This window comes from Pyxicephalus adspersus, chromosome 4 (genome assembly GCF_032062135.1).
Source record: "Pyxicephalus adspersus chromosome 4, UCB_Pads_2.0, whole genome shotgun sequence".
NCBI lineage: Eukaryota > Metazoa > Chordata > Amphibia > Anura > Pyxicephalidae > Pyxicephalus > Pyxicephalus adspersus.
In genome coordinates this window covers 138,208,082-138,231,768 of record NC_092861.1, presented here as the reverse complement: position 1 = coordinate 138,231,768, position 23,687 = coordinate 138,208,082, and the positions used below count along the sequence as shown (strand labels likewise).

The 23,687-nt window shown below is 35.5% G+C and overlaps 1 protein-coding gene across 1 annotated transcript; it reads left to right on the top strand.

Annotated features, from left to right (window-relative positions):
• Nucleotides 1–21,340, top strand: DYNC2LI1 (dynein cytoplasmic 2 light intermediate chain 1). Its single transcript, XM_072409776.1, has 13 exons — nt 1–43; nt 2,630–2,747; nt 3,396–3,430; nt 4,235–4,304; nt 5,649–5,737; nt 6,888–7,074; nt 7,494–7,562; nt 8,811–8,888; nt 10,295–10,371; nt 13,846–13,916; nt 13,998–14,095; nt 15,955–16,047; nt 21,007–21,340. The coding sequence occupies exons 1-13, from the start codon at nt 30–32 to the stop codon at nt 21,073–21,075; spliced, it is 1,068 nt and encodes a 355-aa protein (XP_072265877.1). The 5' UTR covers nt 1–29; the 3' UTR covers nt 21,076–21,340.
• Nucleotides 21,341–23,687: the final 2,347 nt, after the last annotated feature.

Genomic DNA, 23,687 nt, shown 5'->3' with positions numbered 1-23,687 from the left:
ACATCCAGGAGTGTGGTGGGGTAGAAGACATGCCCCGCTCCAGGTACTGGGGCAATACTGGGTGGGCAGTAGTGGTAAATATAAGGCAGTGTGAGGTGGAGCCTCATTGGCTGCCTTAGTCAGGAGTGCATATGACATAAACAGTATATTTTTTACTAATGGCTGTCATTGGGGGACATCAATCAGCCAATAAAATACAGAGACTCTGCAGCCAGTCACGTGACCTCCGTCAGCTGAAATCTGATTGGTTGCTATGAGGGTCTACACCTTGCTGGTCATTATTGATGTGTTGAGTCTGACCCTTTGATAAACAAAAGCTGCTGCATGCTTTGTATGATAGGACAGAATAAGAAAGGATTGAAACCACTGTTAGCTTTTCTCTCTGTCATTGAATAACTGGTAATATTCCCTCACTTCCTGTCCCAAAAACTCAACAGGAAGTAGAAAGAAATCTCTCCGTAGCAGTTGAATTTCTATTCACTTTATATCCCGGTGACCGTGAGCTGATCTGGGAATAAATGATATGAAGTAAGGAGGGGAATTGAGGTGTAGTTATCTTTCGCTGTGTACAGTTGTACCGGATACTCTCCTAGACTGGAATTGCTTATTCTTATTTCACTGCACACTGTGAGCCTCTCATAATGTGCATTAGAAACTGAAGCCAGTCATATAGATCTATCTGTCCACCCCCAACCTGTTTCCTTCAGTCCTAGATAAGATCTCATGCTGCCTGTCAGCCATCTCATCATGGATGTCTGACCAATCCCTGAAACTCAACCTGGATAAAACAGAACTCATCATCATCCCCTGACATAAATCCAACAGTTATAACACTGTTATTCGGCCCTCCCCTCAGGCACGTTGTCTTGGTCTCACCTTTTGACTCTGCCCTCTCATTTACCCCCCATATTCAGAACATTTCCAGGTCCTGTCACTTTCACCTACGCAACATCTCCAAAAAATCTGCCCCTACCTGTCCCCTGAGACCACCAAACTCCTTGTACACGCTCTTATCATCTCTCATCTGGACTACTGTAACCTCCTCCTCTCTATATTCCACTAACCCGACTCTCTCCTCTACAATCTATTATGAATGCTGCAGCCAGACTCATCCATCCTTCCCTCCGCTCCTCTTCTGCTGAATCTCTTTGCAGTTCTCTTCATTGGCTTCCATTTTATCTGAGAATAAAATTCAAGCTCCTGTGCTTTGCCTTCAAATCCCTCCACAGTTCTTGTCCAATTTACCTTTTGGCCTGATAGATAAATGCTCCCCTAGCCGCTCTCTTCGCTCCTCCAATGACCTACTAATGACTTCCTCACTCATAACCTCATCACACGCACAGCTATAAGACTTTTCTAGAGCTGCCCCGACCCGACTCTCTATAATGGTCTTCCTCGTCCTATTCCGCTTGCTCCTTCTTTCTGTACATTTAAAAGAGCACTCAAAACCCATTTTTTTCAAACTTGCCTACCTATCTTCATCTCTCTCTTAAAACTCTCACCACTTCCCACCACTACATATCCCCCTCCTATTGTGTGTTACTTCCCCCACCTCCTAGATTGTAAGCTCCTCGGGGCAGGGTCCTCTCCTCCTGTTTCTATATTCGTCTGTCATCTGCAAACCCTATTTAATGTACAGCACTGCGTAATATGTTGATGCTAAATAAATCCTGTTTATTAATAATAATAATAATAATAATAATAATAATAATAATAATAATAATAGAGCCCAGCATTTTTCCTGGCAGGAGGACACCCAGCATCATCTAATCCTTCTTACCCAGCCTGACCGTCCTTGGCCTACTAGGGCAATGGAACACATAGAACCTGATTTATTAAAGCTCTCTAAGACTGAGAAGACTGTCATGGGAGAATATGGGTGATCCAGCAAACCTGAAATGAATTTGGTCTAGGAGTCAAAACATTTAACAACTAACAGCAAAGCATTTTTAAGAAATCCATACCAGGTTTGCTGGATCACCCAGGCTCTTCCATGATAGTCTTCAAAGATGATCTTCTCCAGCCTTGGAGGGCTTTAATAAATCAGGCCCAATGTTTTGGATCCACCACCAGTTTCATCCTCCCTTACCCAATCCTTTACCCACCTAACCCATCCCCACCCCCTGATACTCTTCCCCCTTCTCTTACCCCGTGAACATTCTTTATTCACTCGCTTATGATCTAATCTTATAGGTTGTCTATTAGGTTGGTCAATGCACTAGTTGTAAGAAAAAAAAAAGTCTTGAAACAAAGTTACATAGTTGAGTTAAAACAAGAGAATTAAAGATTAAACTTCTTTTCCTCCAGACACAAAGAGTGCCCTCTTGTTCTTTGTATTGATCTCAAAGTGAATAATAGGGAAGAGGGTTCTCTATATGGACCGGGTACAGGGTGATCATATCCCCCCTTTAACGTTTTTTCTCAAGGGAGAAAAGTTCCAGTTCAGCTAATCTCTCCTCATAGCTGAGCTCCTTCATTCCTTTAGTTTAGTTGCCCTTCTCTGCACTCTCTCCAATTCCACAATGTCCTTTATGTGAACTGGTGACCAAAACTGGACTGCATATTACTGAAAATGTAATACAGAGAACGTTCTATCCATACATGAGCCTTTTTTCTATTATTTTGGTAGTGATACTCTTTGGGACCTTGCAGTTGCCGATGTGCAGAGGAAAGAAAATTCTGAAGATGACACAGAAGCATCTGCTGATTCGGAGAGATCCTTGTTCTTTATAGGCAACAAAAATGGGGTAAAGCAGAATCGCACAACATTTCTGTTCTTAGCATGTACAGCATCATGTATATATTTGAATATAAACTGACCTAAATGTAGACCTTGGTACCTACTTTTAACTACAAAAACAGGAAAACTACACTGACTTGAGTGTAAACCTAGGTCATCACTACTAACATTCAAAACAGTAATTAACAGAAATGCCAATAAAATTAATGGGGTTAAATACATCTTTCTTTTTTTAAAAGTTAAAGTATTTTGTAAACTTTTGATTTAGATTATGGTTGGTCACTTTATCTTTTTAATACATTGTGCCCACCAGTAGATGGTGCTTTGTTCTGATGTAAAGTGTAAAACAAACGCTAATGTCTCAGATGGAAATATTTGATTTACACTTTACATGAAGATACAGCGCCATCTAGCGGTGTGACTCCAATATAAACCAGTTTGTCCATGTATTAGCTCCGTGGATTTTAATAATAAACTTTTACATTTGTGGCTTGGCATCATTTACATTCTTTACTCTAAGTTCATCTAAATGATGCTCACCAAGAGTTTTAAACTAATTCTATAATATATGTATGAATAAAGCAAACATTTCCTGTATTGTATGTCGTACTGTCTCACCTGCATTATCATAACCAATCTCATGTTTCCTTTCTAGGGAAAGACAACTATTATTCTTCGATGTATTGACAGGTAGATGTTTTCATATTATTGCTTTAATGTTCAATAATCTTCTCCTTTTTAGCTAGCTTTGTTTTAGCATGATTTTCAAATTCCTTTTAAAAGGAAAAATTAAAAAAAAAAAATTGCTGCACTCCGTTAAAAAAATTGAATTATAAGTAAATGGCTCAACATGAAAGGCTTAAAGTGGAACTAAACGGGTGCATGGGAGTTTATTCATCCCCGGAAAAAAAGCAAGGGAAGCTGGAATAGCTGGGTTTCCCTGCCAACCAAAGCTAATGCTGCGCATGTGCAGCTCACCTTTGTCGCCAGAAACTCAGAAGCAGGTAAGATACATTATTGCAGAAGTGACATCGCCTGTCCCTTTCTGCAATATTGATCTGTCTGATCAAGCATTTGTAAAATTGAGATGTTAGTTGCACTTTTAGCAGTGGCTGATCCCCCCATCTATTCCTCCCTCTGTATGTGTATCTATCTGAAGGTTTCAGTCAATAGAAAGGATAAAGGTTTGTGCTCTCATCTCTCTTTGGAAAACCCCCGGTACTTTGGGAATTCTTTGTCATTGTTTATTTGAAAAAACAAGATTTATTATAAATGGTATAATAATATCAGATATTAAACAGTCAGTTTCAAAAATATGAAATAAATTTGACCTTATAAAAGTTTAAAGGTAAAATTAGTGGATTTTATGTACCTATTTGTATCTAGTACTTTTTATTGTTTTGTGTATACAAAAAATTTACACAACCAGTGTACTAATAGTCATCATAGCAGGCTGTGGGATATTTATAAAAATGTATTTTTTCTTCTTGTTAGGGATGAAGCACCTAAACCAACCCTAGCATTAGAATACACCTTTGGCAGGAGAGCAAAAGGACACAATACAGTAAGTATTAATGGCAATCTTTGTTTCCAAACACCTACAGATATGTTGTTGTAAGTAGAGGCTCTGTGTGTTGTTTTTATGAGTATGTTGGCATGAGTATTGAAGCCCAACATTAATACTCATGCCAATTGTGCAGGGTCTGTTATCTGCTAAGTGTATTGGGCAGGAGCTGGCAGGTCATGAAAACACCAGGTCATAATAGTAATACATTTCCAGCAGGTTCTTTTGTACCAAACATCTGTTAATGTTGAATTTCTGACAGGTATAGCCATATAGATTTTTTTTTATATCTTAAAAATGTATGTCTTGGTAACAGAAGGAAGTCGAGTTCATTGTGTAAAAAAAGTTTACAATCTAGACAAAAAATGTTATAGTAAGGAATATGTTACATAGTATACCCATAACCTTGAACAACTGATAATATTTTCTCGGGAACATTTGCTGGATAAGATAAGGATGGGAATTCTGCAAATCTGTGATAATTTTGAACCTGTATTCTATATTTATTGATAAACCTGTTGCACTGTCCCGATGTTTTTATTGGAATAACTGGTTCAGTAACTTTTATGAATTTTAATGTACCTGTAAACGGTTGAAAAAACTACAATATGTGGGTAACAATTAACAAAAAGAAGTATATGTAGGCCATGTTTAGACTCGCAACAAGGTTGCAGTGCCGGTATAGCTTCCTCATGGCAGCAAGCCACTGCCTCAGGTAAGACACTACAAATGTCTTCGACATGCAGGAACCCCATAGAGAATGAATAGGAGGGGCAGTGAGTGCTACCAATTCTGGTGTTAGCCGTCGAGAGTTGCACAGGATCGCTTGATCCTATGACAGGTCTGAACCTAGCCTTACTGATACGAGCAGGATGTTGCCGCGTTCTTGATCCCTTTTTAGGTAAAAAGAGACAATTTTGTTTAAATGTGATGTTATGAGATGGACGCACCATGATTTTCATCTCTGTCATTTACTACTTCGCTCCTTACTCGATATCTTAGTCCAGCCTGCACTTTTATGCACATGTTCCATTAGCTAACTACATTACCATAAAAGTGCTAGGATATTATGTTCTTAGGAGCAAAGAGGCAAAAATAAAAACTACTTTCTATAATTAGGCATTCGTGCTGACAAGCTTTATTGAGTGCCAAGTTTTTGTTTTGTTCAGAAGATTGAGCAATTTGTTGTGTGTGACATTATAGATGCAATGCCTTTACTGTCTTTTATGAACTGAATAATGTGACAAACATGGTTGTTTTCTTCAAATAACAAAAAAAAAATTAGTAATGTATTTTTGGTGTTGTTAGGTTTGGTGTAATATTATTCTCTTTTTTGTTTTTTAGCCCAAAGACATTGCTCATTTTTGGGAACTAGGTGGGGGAACTTCTCTAATGGATTTAATAAGCATACCCATTAACAGCGAGAACATTCGGTAAGCGGTGCAATGCTTTATGTTGTTCTTATAGATGCTTAGCAGGTTAAACATGTGAACCTGGCCATTCAGCCTTCAGGAATTAAATAAAGCTAAAAAGGTAAACTAGGAACATTTTCCTCATCTATTTCAAAATTAAATGTTAAACCACTTCTCACTCTCCTCAAATCCATCCTGCATTTTCCCTACCCTTTCCCTAAGCAAGAGATACATACTTATGCATTTATAACCTTTCCCTTCTAGGTCCTAAACAAAAAAGTCTTGTCTATAAAGTGCATGGTAATCTGTATTAAAGTGAGAAATAGAATGGAGCAGTAGATGGCACTCCAGCTTCCCACTTTTACAATATTCTGTAGACCAAGTGCCAGCAACCTTTGCAACATTTTCATTTTTACAAGCATTAGACAACTCACATGCCAGTAAACAACAGTGTATAGTAGTATTAGTTTTCAAATTTTGCACTCATAGTCGTATTAGCAAAGTAAATGTGTTAATTATTGTTTAATAATTGTTGAACTTACCATTTGCAACACAACTATGAATGCTAAAATTGTTTATCGGGTACAATCAAAACACATCATACTTCAGATCACTCTCAGTCTATACACTTCAGACCTCAGATGAGCCCTAGTCGATACAATTCATACCTTAGGTCAGCCCCAATCCATACACTTCAGATCGTAGATGAGCCCCAATCCATACACTTGGACCTTAGATGAGCCCCAATCCATACACCTCAGACCTTGGATGAGCCTTAACGTATACACTTTGGGTCTTTAGATCATCCTCAATTCATACACTTCAGATTATGGATGAGCCCCAAACCATACACTTGGACTTCAGATAATCCCCAATCAATAAATTTCAGGTTATATTCATACACTTCAGATCATGGATGAGCCCTGATGTAAGCTTTTGTGTTGGTTTACTCAGCACAGTAAACCAAGGTCCTCAGACAACTTTGGCCTTGTTCTTATGTTAAAGAGGTAGGTGTGCCAGGCCTTGTAAGGAGCAACCTAAGGAATTGTCAGTTACAGCAATGCTAATGCATACCAGATGCATGATTAACATATGTGGTTCGTTGCCTTATGACCATTTTTAAGTGTTTCTCATATCTAGGTTTTCTAAAACAATTTTCTTTCCTCTATAGGACATTTTCTATAGTGCTGGTTCTTGATCTCTCGATGCCTATTGAGCTGTGGCACACAATAGAGAAGCTATTACCAGTTATCAAGACCCACGTAGATAAAATTATAGCTGATATTAGAAAATCCAACTCCAAGACAGCCAATAAGATTGTGCAAAATGTTTGGAGAAGTTTTCCCAATAACCATCCAGTAAGTATATATTGGCTCTAAATATTTGGATCATACTTTGCTTTGTATTTTGTAGACATTTTCTTGTAACGTTGAAAAATGTATTTATGATTGCAGTCTGTGCATGTCTATAACTGAAGTCAATTCTTTGAGTTAATTGCAATGTTTCTGCACACCAAAATATGCTGCAGGGATGGGGTTTGGGTGAGTTAGGAAAACCTATCAGTGAGAATATTTCCCATTATATTCTCTGTTTGAAATGTTCAGGTTTGTGACAAGTTGTCTTTAAGTTAATTTGCATAGACATTCAGGTATTACTATGTTGTACTAGCTGACATACTTTATATTCTTCTTAAACCTTGATAAACCTTACCTTGCAGGTAAACTCTCTATTTTAGTATGTTGGCTCTCTTGACATTTACTTACTTTTTAATAAACAGGACAGAGAACTGATTGATCCATTTCCATTGCCTTTATTAATTATCGGAAGCAAATATGATATATTTCAGGTAAGCTTTGTATTATAGTGTTTAATACTCAAGCATTTCAGGGTAGCACATCATGTTTTGTATGTGTTTTAAATATATAAATATATATATCTCAATCAGGAAGATGGCCATCTATATATATATATATATATATATATATATATATATATATCCTATAGATATTTATTATTATCAACCAGGGAGATGCCATCTAACACCACTGGTATTTAAAATTAACACGGGGAAAGTGCATATGATATCAAAAAGGTTTACAGCTCCTAGTTCAGCCAGAAGTCTTAATATTTATCATATAATATGCACTGGTTCATTTTATTAAATCCCTATAAAATGTCTGTTGTTCAATTCATTTCATGCATATAATTTTATCAGTGTGCCACTTATTTATTTAAAGTTATTTCCACCTGATCTATTTTGTCCAGTTTTGGCCCAATCTGCTTACCAATGGTACACTGGAAGAGTTTAACATAGCAGATGGTATCGTGTTTATTTATGTTTAGATGCACCTTTCACATTCTTAGATCATTACTTAAATGTTACCTCTGTTGAGTTATGGGCCCTGATTTAACAAAGTTCTCCAAGGCTAGAGAGAATACACTTTTCATCAGTGAAGCTGGGAGATCCAGCAAACCTAAAATGGATCTGGTCCAGGATTGAAAACATTTGCTAACAAATAGATAATGACTTTTATGAAATCCATTCCAGGTTTTCTGGATTACCCAGCTTCACTAATGAAACTGTATTCTCTCCAGCCTTGGAGAACTTTAGTAAATCAGGGCCATGATGTCCAGATCACCCTTTAATTCTTTGGAATCAGTAGTTTTATTCCTTCTTAGTAATACTTCTGTTGTACTTCCGCCCTCCAAGGGTATAGGAGCTGGAACAGTGAGGTTTCACGCCTGCAATCTCCATGGCCATTCACAAAATACAAGGATTTCTGTAATTCAAAGAAAAGGATACCACACAACCAAATGGCAAATCCACACAATGTCCTTATGATCTGTAATCTTGACATCCTGAGTCGAGATGTCTGAAATTTTTTTTCTGTATGCTTAATTATGTACCGGCGATACTGTAGCTAAAATCTATTGTGTGTATTTTTTATCTGATTGTACCGTACAAATATTTATTTTTTTCTATCCTGTACTCATACCAAAAAAAGGGGCTTATTTTTTCTCTTATAAAATAAATGATTTTATATTATGGGTGTTTTTTTCCTTGGTCTAACAGCATATTGTCTACTCCTTGCAGGATTTTGAATCTGAAAAACGAAAGATCATATGCAAAACGCTTCGATTTGTATCTCACTTTTATGGAGCTTCTCTGTTGGTTGGTATTGTAAACTGATTTACAGGGTTAGGAAAATGTTTTCTATCTATGTTAGATTTTCTTCTTTAAGAAAGCAAATGTTTGACAGCCCTTAGTGCATGTCACATTATCTTAACTATCCCTAATATGCGCTAATGTATCACCATTTACATCTAATAGTGTATACGGAATTCCTGGTCCCTTCTTCATGCAGTAATTGGAGCATTACACATATTATATATAAATAAATACATAACATACATGTATATGTCAAACTTTCAGGAGGCATCAAAAGGCACTCTACTTTCAGCAATGTGTATAAAAGCTAAAAATACTTCAATTTCAAAGTTTCTTGATTAAAAAAATGCAGTTATAGATCAGGGGAAAGTCCACTCTGAAATCAAAGTGGTATAATGAAATGCAATATTTGAATTAATTAATTGGAAGTTATCCCACAGAGGGTAAGTGACCAACTGATGTTTTGATACCCTTTGTACCCTACATAGTGCAACAGGCTGTAAAGGTACAGAAATTTATTTATTGTACATTTACATTTATTGTAATTTAGCTCTGATATTGAGCCTTTTTACAATAAACACTCGCTGCGTTTTATGTTAGGTGTAGCGGTTTAGCAAACCTTTAAAAAATTTATTTATGAATCATGGGTGGTTTGTAATGTACTTATTATATTTAATTATATGTATTTTGTGTGGTGTGTGTGGTATGTTTCCCATAAGCCTATTACTAATATTGTTGTATTGGTATTATTATTATTATTATTATTAATAATAATAATAATAATAATAATAATAATAATAAACATGATTTATATAGCGCCAACATAATATGAAGCGCTGTACATTAAAAAGGAGTGGCAAATGACAGACAGATTCAGGCAGTGACACAGGAGGAGGAGAGGACCCTGCCCATTAGAGCTTACAATCATAATGGGGAATCCCCCCTATAATTTTTAGCTTTCAATATCTTACTTTAATATTGTTAATAATATAAACTGATGCAGTTGAATTGCTAAAGCTGTCCATATAAAGGTCCATTTTTTCTGTTTGATGGAGCAGTCCATTATTTAATATAATCTTATTGACCATCAATTAATTCAGAATTAGATTGACCAAATGAATTAGCATCAAGCATAGAAAAGAACAAACCTCGATCAGTCAGATGAGAAATTTTCTGTTGGTCATATAACTTCCTGATTGGTTGTTAGGAACCCTCCATTAGTTTCTGTTTGAGCTAATTTGGATCATATGTTTATCTAAACTTTGGTGTTCTGTTGGACAATGCATCAATTGCAGTTTACTAGATTACTAGTTATTGATTTCTGACCAGCAGTCAAAGTTTGTATCAAACAAGCCAATCAAATTAGGCATCAATCAACTCATGTATAGTTAATATATTTTCTTTTTCAGTTCACAAGCAAGTCTGAAACCCATAAAGGAGTTTTGCGTATGTTTGTAAATCATTTGGCCTTTGGACAAGATAAGAGGTAAAGAAAAAAATTTCCAAAGTGAATAATATGTGTTTATAGTACTTCTGTATTTTTATTAGTTGGCATTTACTGTGAAAAGCCTGCATGGACTATGAAATTAGATCCACTGCCTTTCAGGTCTTTTTTACAACATTTAAATCTAAATTAGACAAATGAGGGTTACTCATCTCCTGTATGGCATCAAGTGAAATTTCAGATTAAGTCATGATGTGAGCAGCTTGTGTGCTCTGCAAAGTACCATATATACTTGAATATAAACCAGAAGTACTTATTTTTACCTAAAAATACAAGAAAATTTATTGGATAATAAAATTAATTGAATAAGTACAGCCATCATCTGTTATTTTAAAATCCCGTCCCAGTGCAGTGACCCAGATTTTTCTGAATGCATTCTGCGTCTACTCCAATCACATGAACAGTAAGTAAGTATTTAACCAACACTCCTTTAGAAGTTCTAAAATAAAATACAGACAGAAAACCTAAAGACTAAGGTGCCAGATTTCTCACCATCCTCGCTCACATTTGAAACTAAAACGAGGGGGGAAATCCTTCTTAATTTTTTTTCTTCTATGATAGTCTATCCTCCCCAGTCCTGTAGAGCTTTAAGAAATCAGACCTATTGTTAATAGATGCAGTAGTTTTCTTGGTGTGATATTTTCAATTTCATATGATTTTTTTTATAATAAATGATAATGGTAATTTCCTGTGAGGTTTAAGATTAGGTTAAGAGATAACTGTGGGGGTTTAGGTTCTGGTCCAGACCTAAGTATAGAGATTACTTATAGATCAAAGGTCACTAAATGATGCTAATATTTTATACAATGATTGGAGCTAATTAGTGACCTTTCCAGCAAAATACTGCAAATGTACTAAAGGTAAAAAGTCCACAGTTTATGTTCATCCACATCTTCTGTTATCATAGAGGTTCAATGGGACTGTTCAGAACTCTCTGCTTTTACTTAAGCATGTGATATAAAGCTATTTTGTTCTTTTCTTTCAAATTTCCACTTAACTGAAAATATTTTCAGTTGTAAAATAATCATTCTTTTTTAAAGAAAATAGGTGCTAAAATTTCCATTTTTAACACATCTGTACCAACCTAGCCGATTTTCAGAAACTGCCACTGGCTGTTTATGGTAATTTATTTACATAATGTAACATGTCATAGCCTGGGTCTTATACATTACAGAAACAAAGTGATCAAAAAAGGCAGCAGCAAATGCAAACTAGAAGTAGGCTGGAGATTTCTTTCCAGCAGAGCTAAATGTATAAGTGCTTGACTCTTCTCATATAATGGGAGGTCTGGGAAGGTAACAAGTTTAGCCTTGGGGAAATCCAACTGAGTCTGTATGGATTTAATCTGCAGAGCAAAGAGAAATGGGTTTAATGTGTTTAGTGTTTTTCCTGTTTGCCTTGTAGAATAGAAAAGGGATTAAGTGAAGGGCAGTAAGCGCTGAAGGATTTCCTCTGACTTCAGTCATTATGTTACTATGCAACACAGTTTGGTTTGCCAAGAATGTACATTGAAAAGGAGGGTTGTCTATGGTGGGAAGGAGAGTTATTCAATACAATAGAGGAAAGAAGAACAGATATTCCCTTCAGTGTGGATTTATTTGAATACATTGGTTCTTTTAGTACTTTTTTCAGTAGTACTCAAACATACCTTCAATTCTCACCTCAGTAAAGCTGGCCATATATAAATTTGAATTGATTGGTCAATTTGTTCTACATAAAAGTTGATTCACAATCAAAAATCAATTGATTATTCTTTGACATCAAAGTGAAAAAAAAAATCAATGGAGTGAAGTGCAAGTATAATAAGCGTGCACATGCTCAAAAAATAAAAAACAAAAGTTATGCTAGAGGTCCTAAAAACCTGATACGAGTTACTTTTGCAATCAATTTTTCTAACCTGACTAATCAAGGTTCCTTCGATTTTATATTCTTTATCGATTACTTTTAGTTACTCAAATACAGAATCAAACTTATGGTCTTTTCCTTGCTGAAATGACTGTCATTTGTCTAATAAGGACATCATAAAAAACTACCATTTAGTATTGAACAACCTTTTGTATCCTTGTTTTTAAAGCAGTTTATATAATAAGAAATCTGGTTTCTTTTGGTGTGCAGGTCCTTATATTTTGCTAAAATTTTGTAAGGCTTGATAATGCAAAAAACTTTCTGAACACTAGGATTTAAAATTACATTGTATTCTGGTAACTGTGGCTATTGTTCTTTTGCCTTGCACAGAGTGTATCTGAAATATAAGCTTCCATACACTGATATCAGCCCATGTCCCTATACGTGTAGTAGTGTTTGTTATATTATATTGATGACTGTTGGTTACCATTACTTTGCAGGTCTTGTCTTTAAAATTAAATTATCAAGGCAAACTTTTACCTAATGTTTTACTATTTTACTAGTTAATGGTTGGTGTACACATTTATAAAACAATTTAGTCATCCACAATTAGCAGTGCTATGTCAATGCTGGAATTCCCTGGGGACTCAGTATTTTATTGCCAGTGGCATTCCATGTTTTACCTAATAGTTGTAACCAAAATCACACATTGGTGTCATGCTCCTCCTTGTTGTATATTAATAAACACTTTAACACTTTACTGTGATTTCAAAATCTCAACCCTGGAATCTTTGGATGGATATATGGAGAAATTAAAGCAGTGCTAAAAGGAAAAAAATTGCTTCAATGGTTAAAGAGTAACTTAAAATAGTAGACACTAGGTATTGACAGGTTACAATGAACCAGTGACTAGACTGTGGGTATTCAAATATTTATGTATGCAGTAAATATGTTTTACAACCAGTCCTCCCTAACAATGGGAATAAATGCATTGTCAAAGTTTGTACTAAAAGTGATTCTCGCAAGATTTTAGTGTTTTAACAAGCTCATTTTACTGTGTTTCCCCTTCCTAGCATTTACATAGCAGCTTCTCCTCCTAACAATCTAATATCAAGTAAACCCTGAGCTGGAACTGGAGGGGATGATGCCAGAAAGAAGCTTGGTATAACAGAGATTAACTTGGATGATTTCAGTATTTCTGCTGTAGCTTTTGTAAATGAATCATTCCACAGTGTCTGTAGCTAGATAGGGTTTTGGGATTGCATTGTAAAAATTACTAGCTGTTTGTTAAAGTTAATTAAAATTTAAATTTCCAAAACCTTGCCACAAGTTCACTTTAAGCTTACTTCTTCATCTTTTTATATTTCCTCCTGAATCCAGTAGTCAGGAATTTGACAGCTTTTATAGGTAGCCAGCCTTTGTCCTTGCATTTAGCAATGGACTGAATAGAGATTTTAATGCTTTAGCACTCATTATTATTATTTCATTGTCACTGTGCTGAAAAGATTGACAGGGGCTGATTGTTTCCTGTGGAAACTGCCTACTTTTTCATGTTTATTGTTCTAGCATGGTAAAATGTTTATAAAATATTTCATAATTCTGAATTTTCAGCAAATTTGTGTCAGTTGACCACAACAAGCCACTGGTCATTCCAGCAGGAATGGATTCCTTCAGTCAGATTGGTAAGTTATGTCAGTATTTTTTTTTACCTTTCCTTTCTAACCAGGTATAATCTAAATCATCTGTTTTTGCCTGATATGTAGGATCACCCCCTGCATCTGATAGTGACCTCAGACAGGTTCATGCGCGCACTCCAATGGAGCTATGGAAGAAGATTTATGAAAGACATTTTCCTCCCAAGGTAAATTGCAGCTTTTTTCATTAACAGAATTTCCCGAGATCATAGGTACTTGCGTCTGTATGCCCTAAGAAGGAAAACAAATGCAGCTGCCACATCTATGTATGGAAAGCTGCAATATAGTACATTGTTCTTCTTAACCCCCTAGCGTTATTCCTGAGTGTGACTCGGGGTGGATTTTATCTGCAAAAAGCAGTAATCCTGAGTCACACTCTGGGTCTCTAAAAACATAAAAAAAATCCACTTACCTTATTCCGTTGGCATCCCCCGGAGTCCTGCAGATCCTCGGGACACGTCTTCTTTCTTCGATCTTCAGCCATCGAATGCAGAGACGTTCTCCGGGGTTTCCAGGTGACATCAGGGCAGGCGGAAGGAGCGGTGGGAAATTCAAAATATTTTGAAAATCTTTATATAATATATATATAATTATAATATTTATTATACATGCTACTGTACAGTTATATAACATTTTTCACTTATATTTTTTTTACAGATTTTTGTGTTTTTTTCATTTAAAATGTATTATTGAATTTATTAAATATTGGACATATTTGGGTAAGTTATGCCTAAGTATTATAGGTCTACAATGTAAAATAAATTTTCATACAAAAAAAAGTAACGCTTTTTGCGTGAAAACACGGACAGAATTAGAACGCTAGGGGGGGGGGGTTAAGTCTAGATGTCCCTTAAAATTGAACTAAATCCACAATACTCACCTGACATCAACAATGTCACTGTAAGGATTAATCATTCAGTACTTGGACTCATTCACTACAATTTAATGACAACTAATATCTTAGAAACCAAGTTTTAAAAAAAAAAAAAAAAATGTAAATGGCAGAGACAAAATCATCTGGCATTAATCATATACCAGGTTCTGCTCAATAAGTCCTTTAATAATAATTATAAAAAAACTTGTTGCTGGGCCAAATATGGATCTGATTGTAACCTTATCAGTAATTATAGTGATTACTTTTATTGCAGTTTTATAGTACAATGCAATAATATCAATTTGACACGTTTCAGAGGTTCAAGGCTGTTCACGATTAAGACACAAAATAAAAACAGTGCTAAAATATGGGGACATTTTTCTGTTAACTGTGTCTGTCTGCAAAGAGAAGGTATTCAACTCCATGGGCAATCATTGTTGCAAAATTACTTTCATTGCCTTAAAACACAAAATATGACTTTCTATGGTAATTTATTTGCCAATATATATATTACATTTGGATTTCAACAGAACTACAGGCACAGAATACAAATCATGAACAATATTGTTCCTTGTTTCCCTATATCTCTGCCCTAAACTGAATTCCTAAAAGTAACAAATGCTCAGGAACTGTGAATTTACACAGATTTTGCCACAATCCTCACCTTCAATCCAGGATTGTTTTTTGCAGCGATTCCTTTTTTCCACTAGTTGTTACTAGTCTTCTGGGTTGAATAATGGCCAGTCATATGAACTATTTCCTATGAACATCCCGCTATGTCAGCTCTAAAGTATAAGGTGCAGAATCGAGGCCTCTCTGAAAGGAACACCCTGGAACTTAGGGAATAGGATATAGAAAAAAAGCACTGGGAACACACATAACATAGTTATCCCTATTCCTTCCACCATGTCTCATTATTGGTAATTTCGACCATCCATTGTAATTAGGAAGGTTCCGGAGGCAGACGGGGACAGGTGACACATCTTTAAGACCATATTGAAGTTCTTGAGCCTCTGAATGCACTCTGCAAGGTATCTGAAAGAATGTTTAGCCACTTCAAAGTACCTGTCTCATGTCATTTTAGACGATTTAAAGTGTACCAGTAAAACAATAGTGACACAGATATGCATATCAATCACACATTTTTTGTAGAAAACAGATGACAATAAAGACATAAAAGATCCAGGAAAAGATCCACAATATGCCGAAAGAGATGTTGATGCTATGAGGGCCCAAAAGGATCAGGTATGTGTCAGTATAACCCTATGTAGATTTCCAGTAGAGGTAACTATCGGTCACCTGTGGTTATCTATACACCCATGCACAGGACTGGAAATAAATGTTTTTAGCACTGATGTTGTCTTATCAGCCACAGATAAATTGTGTAATAGTTTACATACCATTCTAGTATGAACTTGTGTCTCCAATTCAAGTCTGAAAGCTTGTTCAAAGGGGAATGGCAGGAGGGACAGCAAATGTTTTTATGTTGAAAATATATATTAAAAAAACAGTTTTTTTTTAGATGTATCTGGTGTGTGTTTATTGCTGCCAAAAAATATTAAATATACAGAGCTTGAAATGAACATCGCCTGCCCCTTTCTGCTATAATTACCTGCATGATCACCAATTTTCAGGTGGGACTTTATTTTTATGAATAATAAACAGGAGTTATATAGCGACAACACATTATGCAGCGATGTACATTAAATAGGGGTTACAAATGACAGACACAGATAGTGACACAGGAGGAACAGAGGACCCTGTCCTGCCTATCAGCAAAATGTGACAGCTGGGTGGCAATCAGGCTGGGCTACGTGATTGCCACCTTTTAGCCGGTAATTGGTTCACTTTAATCTGCTCCTTTAGTGGTTGTGGTGCAGTCCACAAGCAAATGACAAGTAGAGCTTACATGGTGTTCAAACTTTGCTAGTAATGTTAAATAGATAGAAAAAAATATATTACCTTATATCAGCATCGGACCAATATTAATGTTAGTCGTATAGAAAAAAAAAAGAAATTTCCTTTCTTCAGCAATGGACCAGTAATTACCCCATGGTAAACTTTTACTGCTTGCTTATCAGTAAACTTGCTTTTAGCATATGTAACTGATAGGTTTGTGCTATATTATGCAGTACTACCTTTACTGTAAAGTGTTCATCATCTCCACATATGATAAACGTTTGTTAGGGTTAATGACCTATAGTTACCTCTTAGGTTACCTGTCTTATGTGTTCAGGGATCCCATTTTAAACAGTGCAAATAGAGAATCATCACTAGCATGTGCTTTGTTAACTGTGGCTGCTGGTCAGATCAGTCTGTCTCTGACTGCCAGTTGCAGGATACCATACACAATGAAAAACCACAAATAACCTGTAACTGATATTATGTTACGAGTTACGAAGTCTGTCCACATTATCTGCTGCAGATCTGTGGCAGGTATAGCAGTCAAACTTTATTAGACATCAATTAATTTAAAATAGATTTTTTTTTAGGCTAATACCCTGAGCAGGCTTTTCCAATTCCCTGGCAATGGCAGATGAGGCCCTTTTTTTACTATGTACCACATTTTTCCTGTTAATTGAGCCACAAGTTCAGTATAATAACATATAATATAAGGCAATGGTTACCAACCTTTCGTACCTTACCGACCACTAAATTCATAATTTTAAATCCGATGGACCAATTATTATGATTTTTTTAAAAAAAGAATACATTTGTAAAATAATGATCTTCCTAATGGTGCTGACAATGACTGTGAGGGCTCTGATTCATTGATCATCTCACGGTTAAGTGAAGTAATACTAATGTTACTATTATCATTAGTTGCATTATCTTTGGTATTACTAAAGAAATGCAAAATATTTGTTTGCTTTTTCTCACTTATTATGGGTTTATTTCATTCTAAGACCAAACAAGACATAATAGGTATCAATGTCAAACAATTTGATGCCATTAAATATTACAGTAAAAGAAAATACACAGTTAAGGTCATACTTACCTAAAAGAGCATCTAAGAAACTAATAAAAAAAAAACAATTGGATGAGAATCGGTATTTGCGGAGCCAGGGGGTGACTGTTGTAATGGTCGAAACAATTCTGAAGCATTCATATAATAATAATAATAATAATTGGTTTACCAAGTAAAGTTTACCAAATTCCTTTTAGAACCAGTCATAGTGTGTTGTGTGATAGATTCAGCTTTACCGTTGACTCATAAGCTGTATACATGCCTACACAGTTTCAATGGCTATAAACAGCTTAATTCTGCTTTCCATTGTCTGGTACAACATTTGTGTAAGTATCTGGCCTTCATACTAAATTAGTCTGACGTTCAAGCAATTTTTAAAGCCTTCGGTTAAACCTTCTGCTGCCGTTCCAACCCTTTCCATTTCAATGAAGAGTTTATGAAGTGTTAACTGCACATTTAGTCCAGTACATTGGCTACAACTGGAATAAATTTGGGCGATGCACTGAAAAAATTGAACACATATGACTATTGCTGGCTAGATCAAATTATGTGAGCAACAGCTGGAATGCAAAAGTAGTTCTTATCGATAGACATTGTGGAGATTAAAGTATCTCAATTTAACTTGATTTTTTCACCTGATGATCTTACCGTAGTAGTAATACGCTTCCTACCCCAGCATGACTTTTACCTAAGAATGGGAGTGTATCAGAGCTACAGAAAACCTCTCCTCATAATCATAAAATAGTAGGTGGGTGTCTTTGACAGGGCTTAGGAGCTCACAAAGCTGCGTACACACTTGTAATAATTGTTGGTGGAAAGGATCTTTCACAATGCATGAACGAGCGTTGTACATACAGCACTTTTCTGCTCTATGGAAAGGGGAGGGGGAGAACGACAGGGTGGCACCCGTTGCACTCTCTCCCCTCCACTTTCATTAATGATCGTTCGTCGTCTGTGGATGCCCCAGGATGGAAGACAAGTATTTTACACACGCCAGATTATCGTACGTGGAAGCTCTGAGGCATTGGACGTGTGAACGTAGCATAAGTTAGAAGAGTGCTGAATTTCTTGCAGAATCTACAAGTTTTTTCTTGCACTTGCAATGGCAAAATGCTTTCAATAGTACAGTTAACAGACAAAAAGGAAGTAATTAATTTTTAATTAGTTTACATATTCTTTAATAGCTTGCAACCATTAACCTAATGATGCATATCAATAGGTGTTCTCCTAATGTGAGTAATTTGCTAGGTGAGAAAGTTGTTGTGTAAATTAATTATAGAACTAATTTTTGTTCTTTAGATAGCAGGATAAGGACATCTGTGATAGAGACAGAGTACAGCTGCCCTTTGCTCAGACATGGCTATGATTCTAGACATCTCTAAGAACTTGGCCATCCTTGCCTTCTATTCTTAGGAATCATGCTGACGTGTCACTCTGCATATCAGTACTGTAAAATTAATTTATCAGAACAACAGTACTGATATATTACGCTAGTTTAAAAAAAAAAAACACAAATAGGCCTTTTTTAATTTAGGCCATGTTCAAAGTACAGCGAACCAGAGTTACCTGTATTTGCTAGGACCCTGTCATCAGAGGCTTTTCAGATGTGTTCTTTATGGAGAAAGATTTTGTGATTTGTCTAAAGTTATGGAAAGTTTGGTTTATTTGACTATTTTTGTTTAAAAAAATCTTTACTTCTGGGTTTATATACCTAAAGGAGATCTGTGGTCTTAACCTACAAAGTTCTCAAATCAACAGAACTTCTGCTCCCGGAGCTGTACTGTTAATTGGAGCAGTGTGGAGGGGTCATTTTGGACCACTAACGACCTTCATTGCTGCTTGTGTATTCAAGCAGTAATCTGACCCTCTAATTTATTGTAAGTACAGGGTGTTAAACCCTTTCAGCATTTAAAAACATAAAAAATCTAAATAAATAAAGCAGCATGGTGGCTCAGAAGTTAACACACAAGTTAGCTGGCCCTTGCAGTGCTGGGTCCCAGGTTCGAATAGCGACCAGGACACTATCTGCCTGGAGTTTGCAGGTTCTTCCCGTGATTGCATGGGTTTCCTCCCACATTATAAAAGCATGCAGATAGGTTAATTGGCTTTCCCCCAAAATTGACCTTGGACTGTAATAAAGACATATAACTATGATAGGAACTTTAGATTGTGAGCTTCTTTTAGTGACATGACTATAGACTCTGTAAAGCGATGTGTAATATGTTGGCGCTATATAAATACTGTGTAATAATAATAATAAATAAAGCGCTGCATATGGATTTCTGTATATGCAGCCAGATTGTATTATGGTAATACATTGTGAAGTTTTTTTTAAACTTGATAGCATGCCAAACGACCAGCTTACTGTAAATTATTTTATCATTAAGCGTATGTTCAAATAATGTTCCCATTATTGTTTGATCTTTATATATATTGTTTGATCTCTTATATATCAGGCTCTTCTTTCTGGCTGTGCTTTGTTGCAAGTCTACAAGGCATGGTCTTCCTAAGTAAAGCTATATTTTCCCAGCAGGCTTTAATAATATTAGTTACCCTGATAGCCAGGGAGAGCATATAATTTAGGCTGCCTGACCCCTGGACGATTTTCTTTCTTTCTGGTATTTCTGCATAAATGTGTTAGTTCTTTTCTCGTAATAATATAATTTTTTATCGCTGATTCATATCCTACCTATTCATTTGAGGTGTAGTACAAATAAACATTAGCGATAGAGGAAACCTGGTTCAACCCCTATTTCTCTTTTTTTAACTACTCACTGCCAAGAAACTAAACCCCCATATATGCCAGGCCTGTTTTTACATTTAATGGAATAATTTGATGTAAAAGAAATATCTGCCTTTCCATTTGAGAATAAGACAAAAGGGGCTTCCCCATTGCTACCCCTTGGCAGCTGATAAAAAAAAAAATTATATATATATATATATATATATATATATATATATATATATATATATATATATATATAATATATATATATATATATATACACACACACACACTGTATATATATGTATATGCACCATATACTGTTAGTGAAGGTTTCAGAAGGATTTATAAGTAAAAAATAAATAATAAAATCACACCCTTTGTCAATTTAAAAGTTTTAGTCATGCTTTTTTTCTCTTCTTTCCCTAAAACTCTACATAATAAATTCCTCCAGTATATATGTTTTATCCCCAGTAGGAAAACATGTCTAATACTTTTTTTTTTATTGAAGGAGCTTGAACAGTACAAAAGAAACACTGACAAGTCCTGGAAGTCGATGTCACTTGGATCTCATACATGAGAGTTTGTGGGTTGTGTACTCATAGGCTAACTCTATTTTTTTTTAATACTGTCTGTAAGAAATGTTTGTTTTTCTACATATGTACAATAAATCCTTCTGTATAAATTATGTTCTGTTTATCTGTTTTGAAACAAACCCAGTAGTACTATATACATATTGAACTGGTAAAATGTCTGACAAAATGATGTATAAAAAGATAAAAATAAAGCCTAGGAATGAGTTTGTTGTTCATAGCAACCAATTAAATAAAAATATTATAAAAGTATTTTGTAATATGTTACTGTTCAGTAAGGATATAGTGCTAATGTCTATAATAATTTTTTTGTATGTTATTGTTGTGGAGGATATGTGTATAGATATAAATATACAGTTTTAGGCACACTTACTATTACATTTATTCATTAATTTAAATGTAAAATATTGCATGCAAATAGGTAAATAAAATAAAATATATAAAACATTAGTTTATAAAGTTTAAAAAAATGTAAACATAAACTTGATTTACGCTTTCCTTTTAAATACAGTTTATTACCTTTTTAGGTATAATTTATTAAAATATTTTGCATTGTTAAGTCAGTGGTTCCAAAAAACCATAGCAATACAGATTTTTTTCACATTCTGTAAAAATAAAATCATTACGGTTACCTATTAACTTTAAGCAGCTCTCCTCATGTTTAAAGCTGAACATCAGGCAAACAACTAATGTCATAGCTTAAAATTCAAGTATGGATGAGCACTGGTTTACCTGCCAAAAGATTTGAATGTCTTGTTAAGCTCTGAGCTGTACACAGTCTTGCCAGGTAGCACAGCCAGCCTGGAGAACTATATTTTCTTACTACTGGTAAGAAGTATAGCTTGGGCTACGTACATATACGTTAGATTTTTGTTGTTGGAAAGAATCCTTCACAACAAAAGACTGAAATATGCATGAACGAGCACTGTGCATACAGCCTTGTTCTGCTCTAAAAAAGGGGAGCTGGGAGAACCCTCCTGCACGCTCTCCACTTGTATTACAATCATTCGTCATTTGTGGATCAACCAGGATCTATGAACAATGTCGATTGAGCGCTGTACACGCGTCAGATTCTCGTCCCATACTAGCCCTGAAGAGATTATCTGACGTGTGCACATATCCTTGGTCTTGAGACTCATAAGCTCATCTTTCTGTCTTTCTGCCCTCCTTGTTTACCTTTTCCTTCTACCATGGTGATCTCAAGGCAAGGCAAGCTAAGGTACTTCTTCTAGTTGCTTCTTGTGCTATTGCATTTGAGGTTTAGCTTTCAAGTGAACTTGTTGTGGAAAAATAAAAGACTTGTTTGTCTATTTTATTGTTATAATTAACTGGTTATTATGTTTACTCTTTTTGTTTTAATATTTTTTGAGTCCCATGCAGGACTTTGGGGCCAATGACTTACTAAGTAGTGAAGATGAAAATGATTATGACAACTTAGGTAAGAAAGTTAGGAAATGAAAATCAGCAGTAGGTGTCAGTGCCCATAATATCATCAAAACAGTCAAGCCTTAATTGTTAAGACAATTTCTTATCCATGTTACATTTATTGGGCTTTGTAAAATTTTCAACTTATGCTTATTATTTTTTTTGTAGTCAGTACCCAATCAGATACTGATAGGAGCATAACCACTGGTCTGCATGATTATATAGGGATCGCATCATCAGGACTTCTCCCTATCTTAGCAATCTAATTGTATCCAAGTAAATTTTGATTAATGATTTTCTCAAGAATTGCATGTATTATGAACAGGATGATGCAGAATATGTTACTTAGCCTTTGTTGCCTTCTAATTGTATGTTATAAAGTTCTGTTACTCAATCAAGATAAATCTGGGTGAGTATGTACAAAAAAGGAGTTTTGTTGCAGAATCTCAAACATTTATACAAACCGAAAAATTCAAAAGTCCATTGTTATCTTACAGAAAAACTTCCTGTAGTCCTTATATGCATCAAGTTGAGATCATAAAAGAGATGTCTCTGCACCCGATACTTTTCACCCATGTAGGGCTTCCTCAGGGGAGATTATAGCTGGAGACACATCTCACAATGAAATTTCAGGTGCTTAGGACAGAATTTATTACAAAAAAAGGTTGCTAAGAAGACAGTGTCCAATGTTCTCTTTTTCCTTGATTTGTATTTGGGACAGCCTATATGTCCTATACAGGCCGAGTGTTGGAGCTGATAAGGGTTCAAAAAACCATAGTGCTGTGTGCTATGGCTTTAGGCTGAGAGTTGTGAGGCAAAGGGTACCTGACCAAATTTTTGTTTTTCCTAGCACCAGAATATTTAAATTATTGTTGTTTACACTGCTTGACAGACTTGGTGGGTCTAAAACCAACATGGTTAAAGTGCCATTGTTGGTACAGACGTTCCAGGGCTCTCCAAATTAAATTTTACCTTCAAGTGTTACTGCAGATAAACACAAATATCAAGGTTTGTGATTTTCTGAAGTTTTAGGAGTTAAAACTTTGACAATCTCCTGAGACTCACACATTCTTGTAAAGAAAAAAAAAACATTCAGGGCTAAAACACTTGTGGGTTGGTCTGGCCAAACACAAATTTCATCTTGACATGATCACCACTGCACCAAGCCATCGTC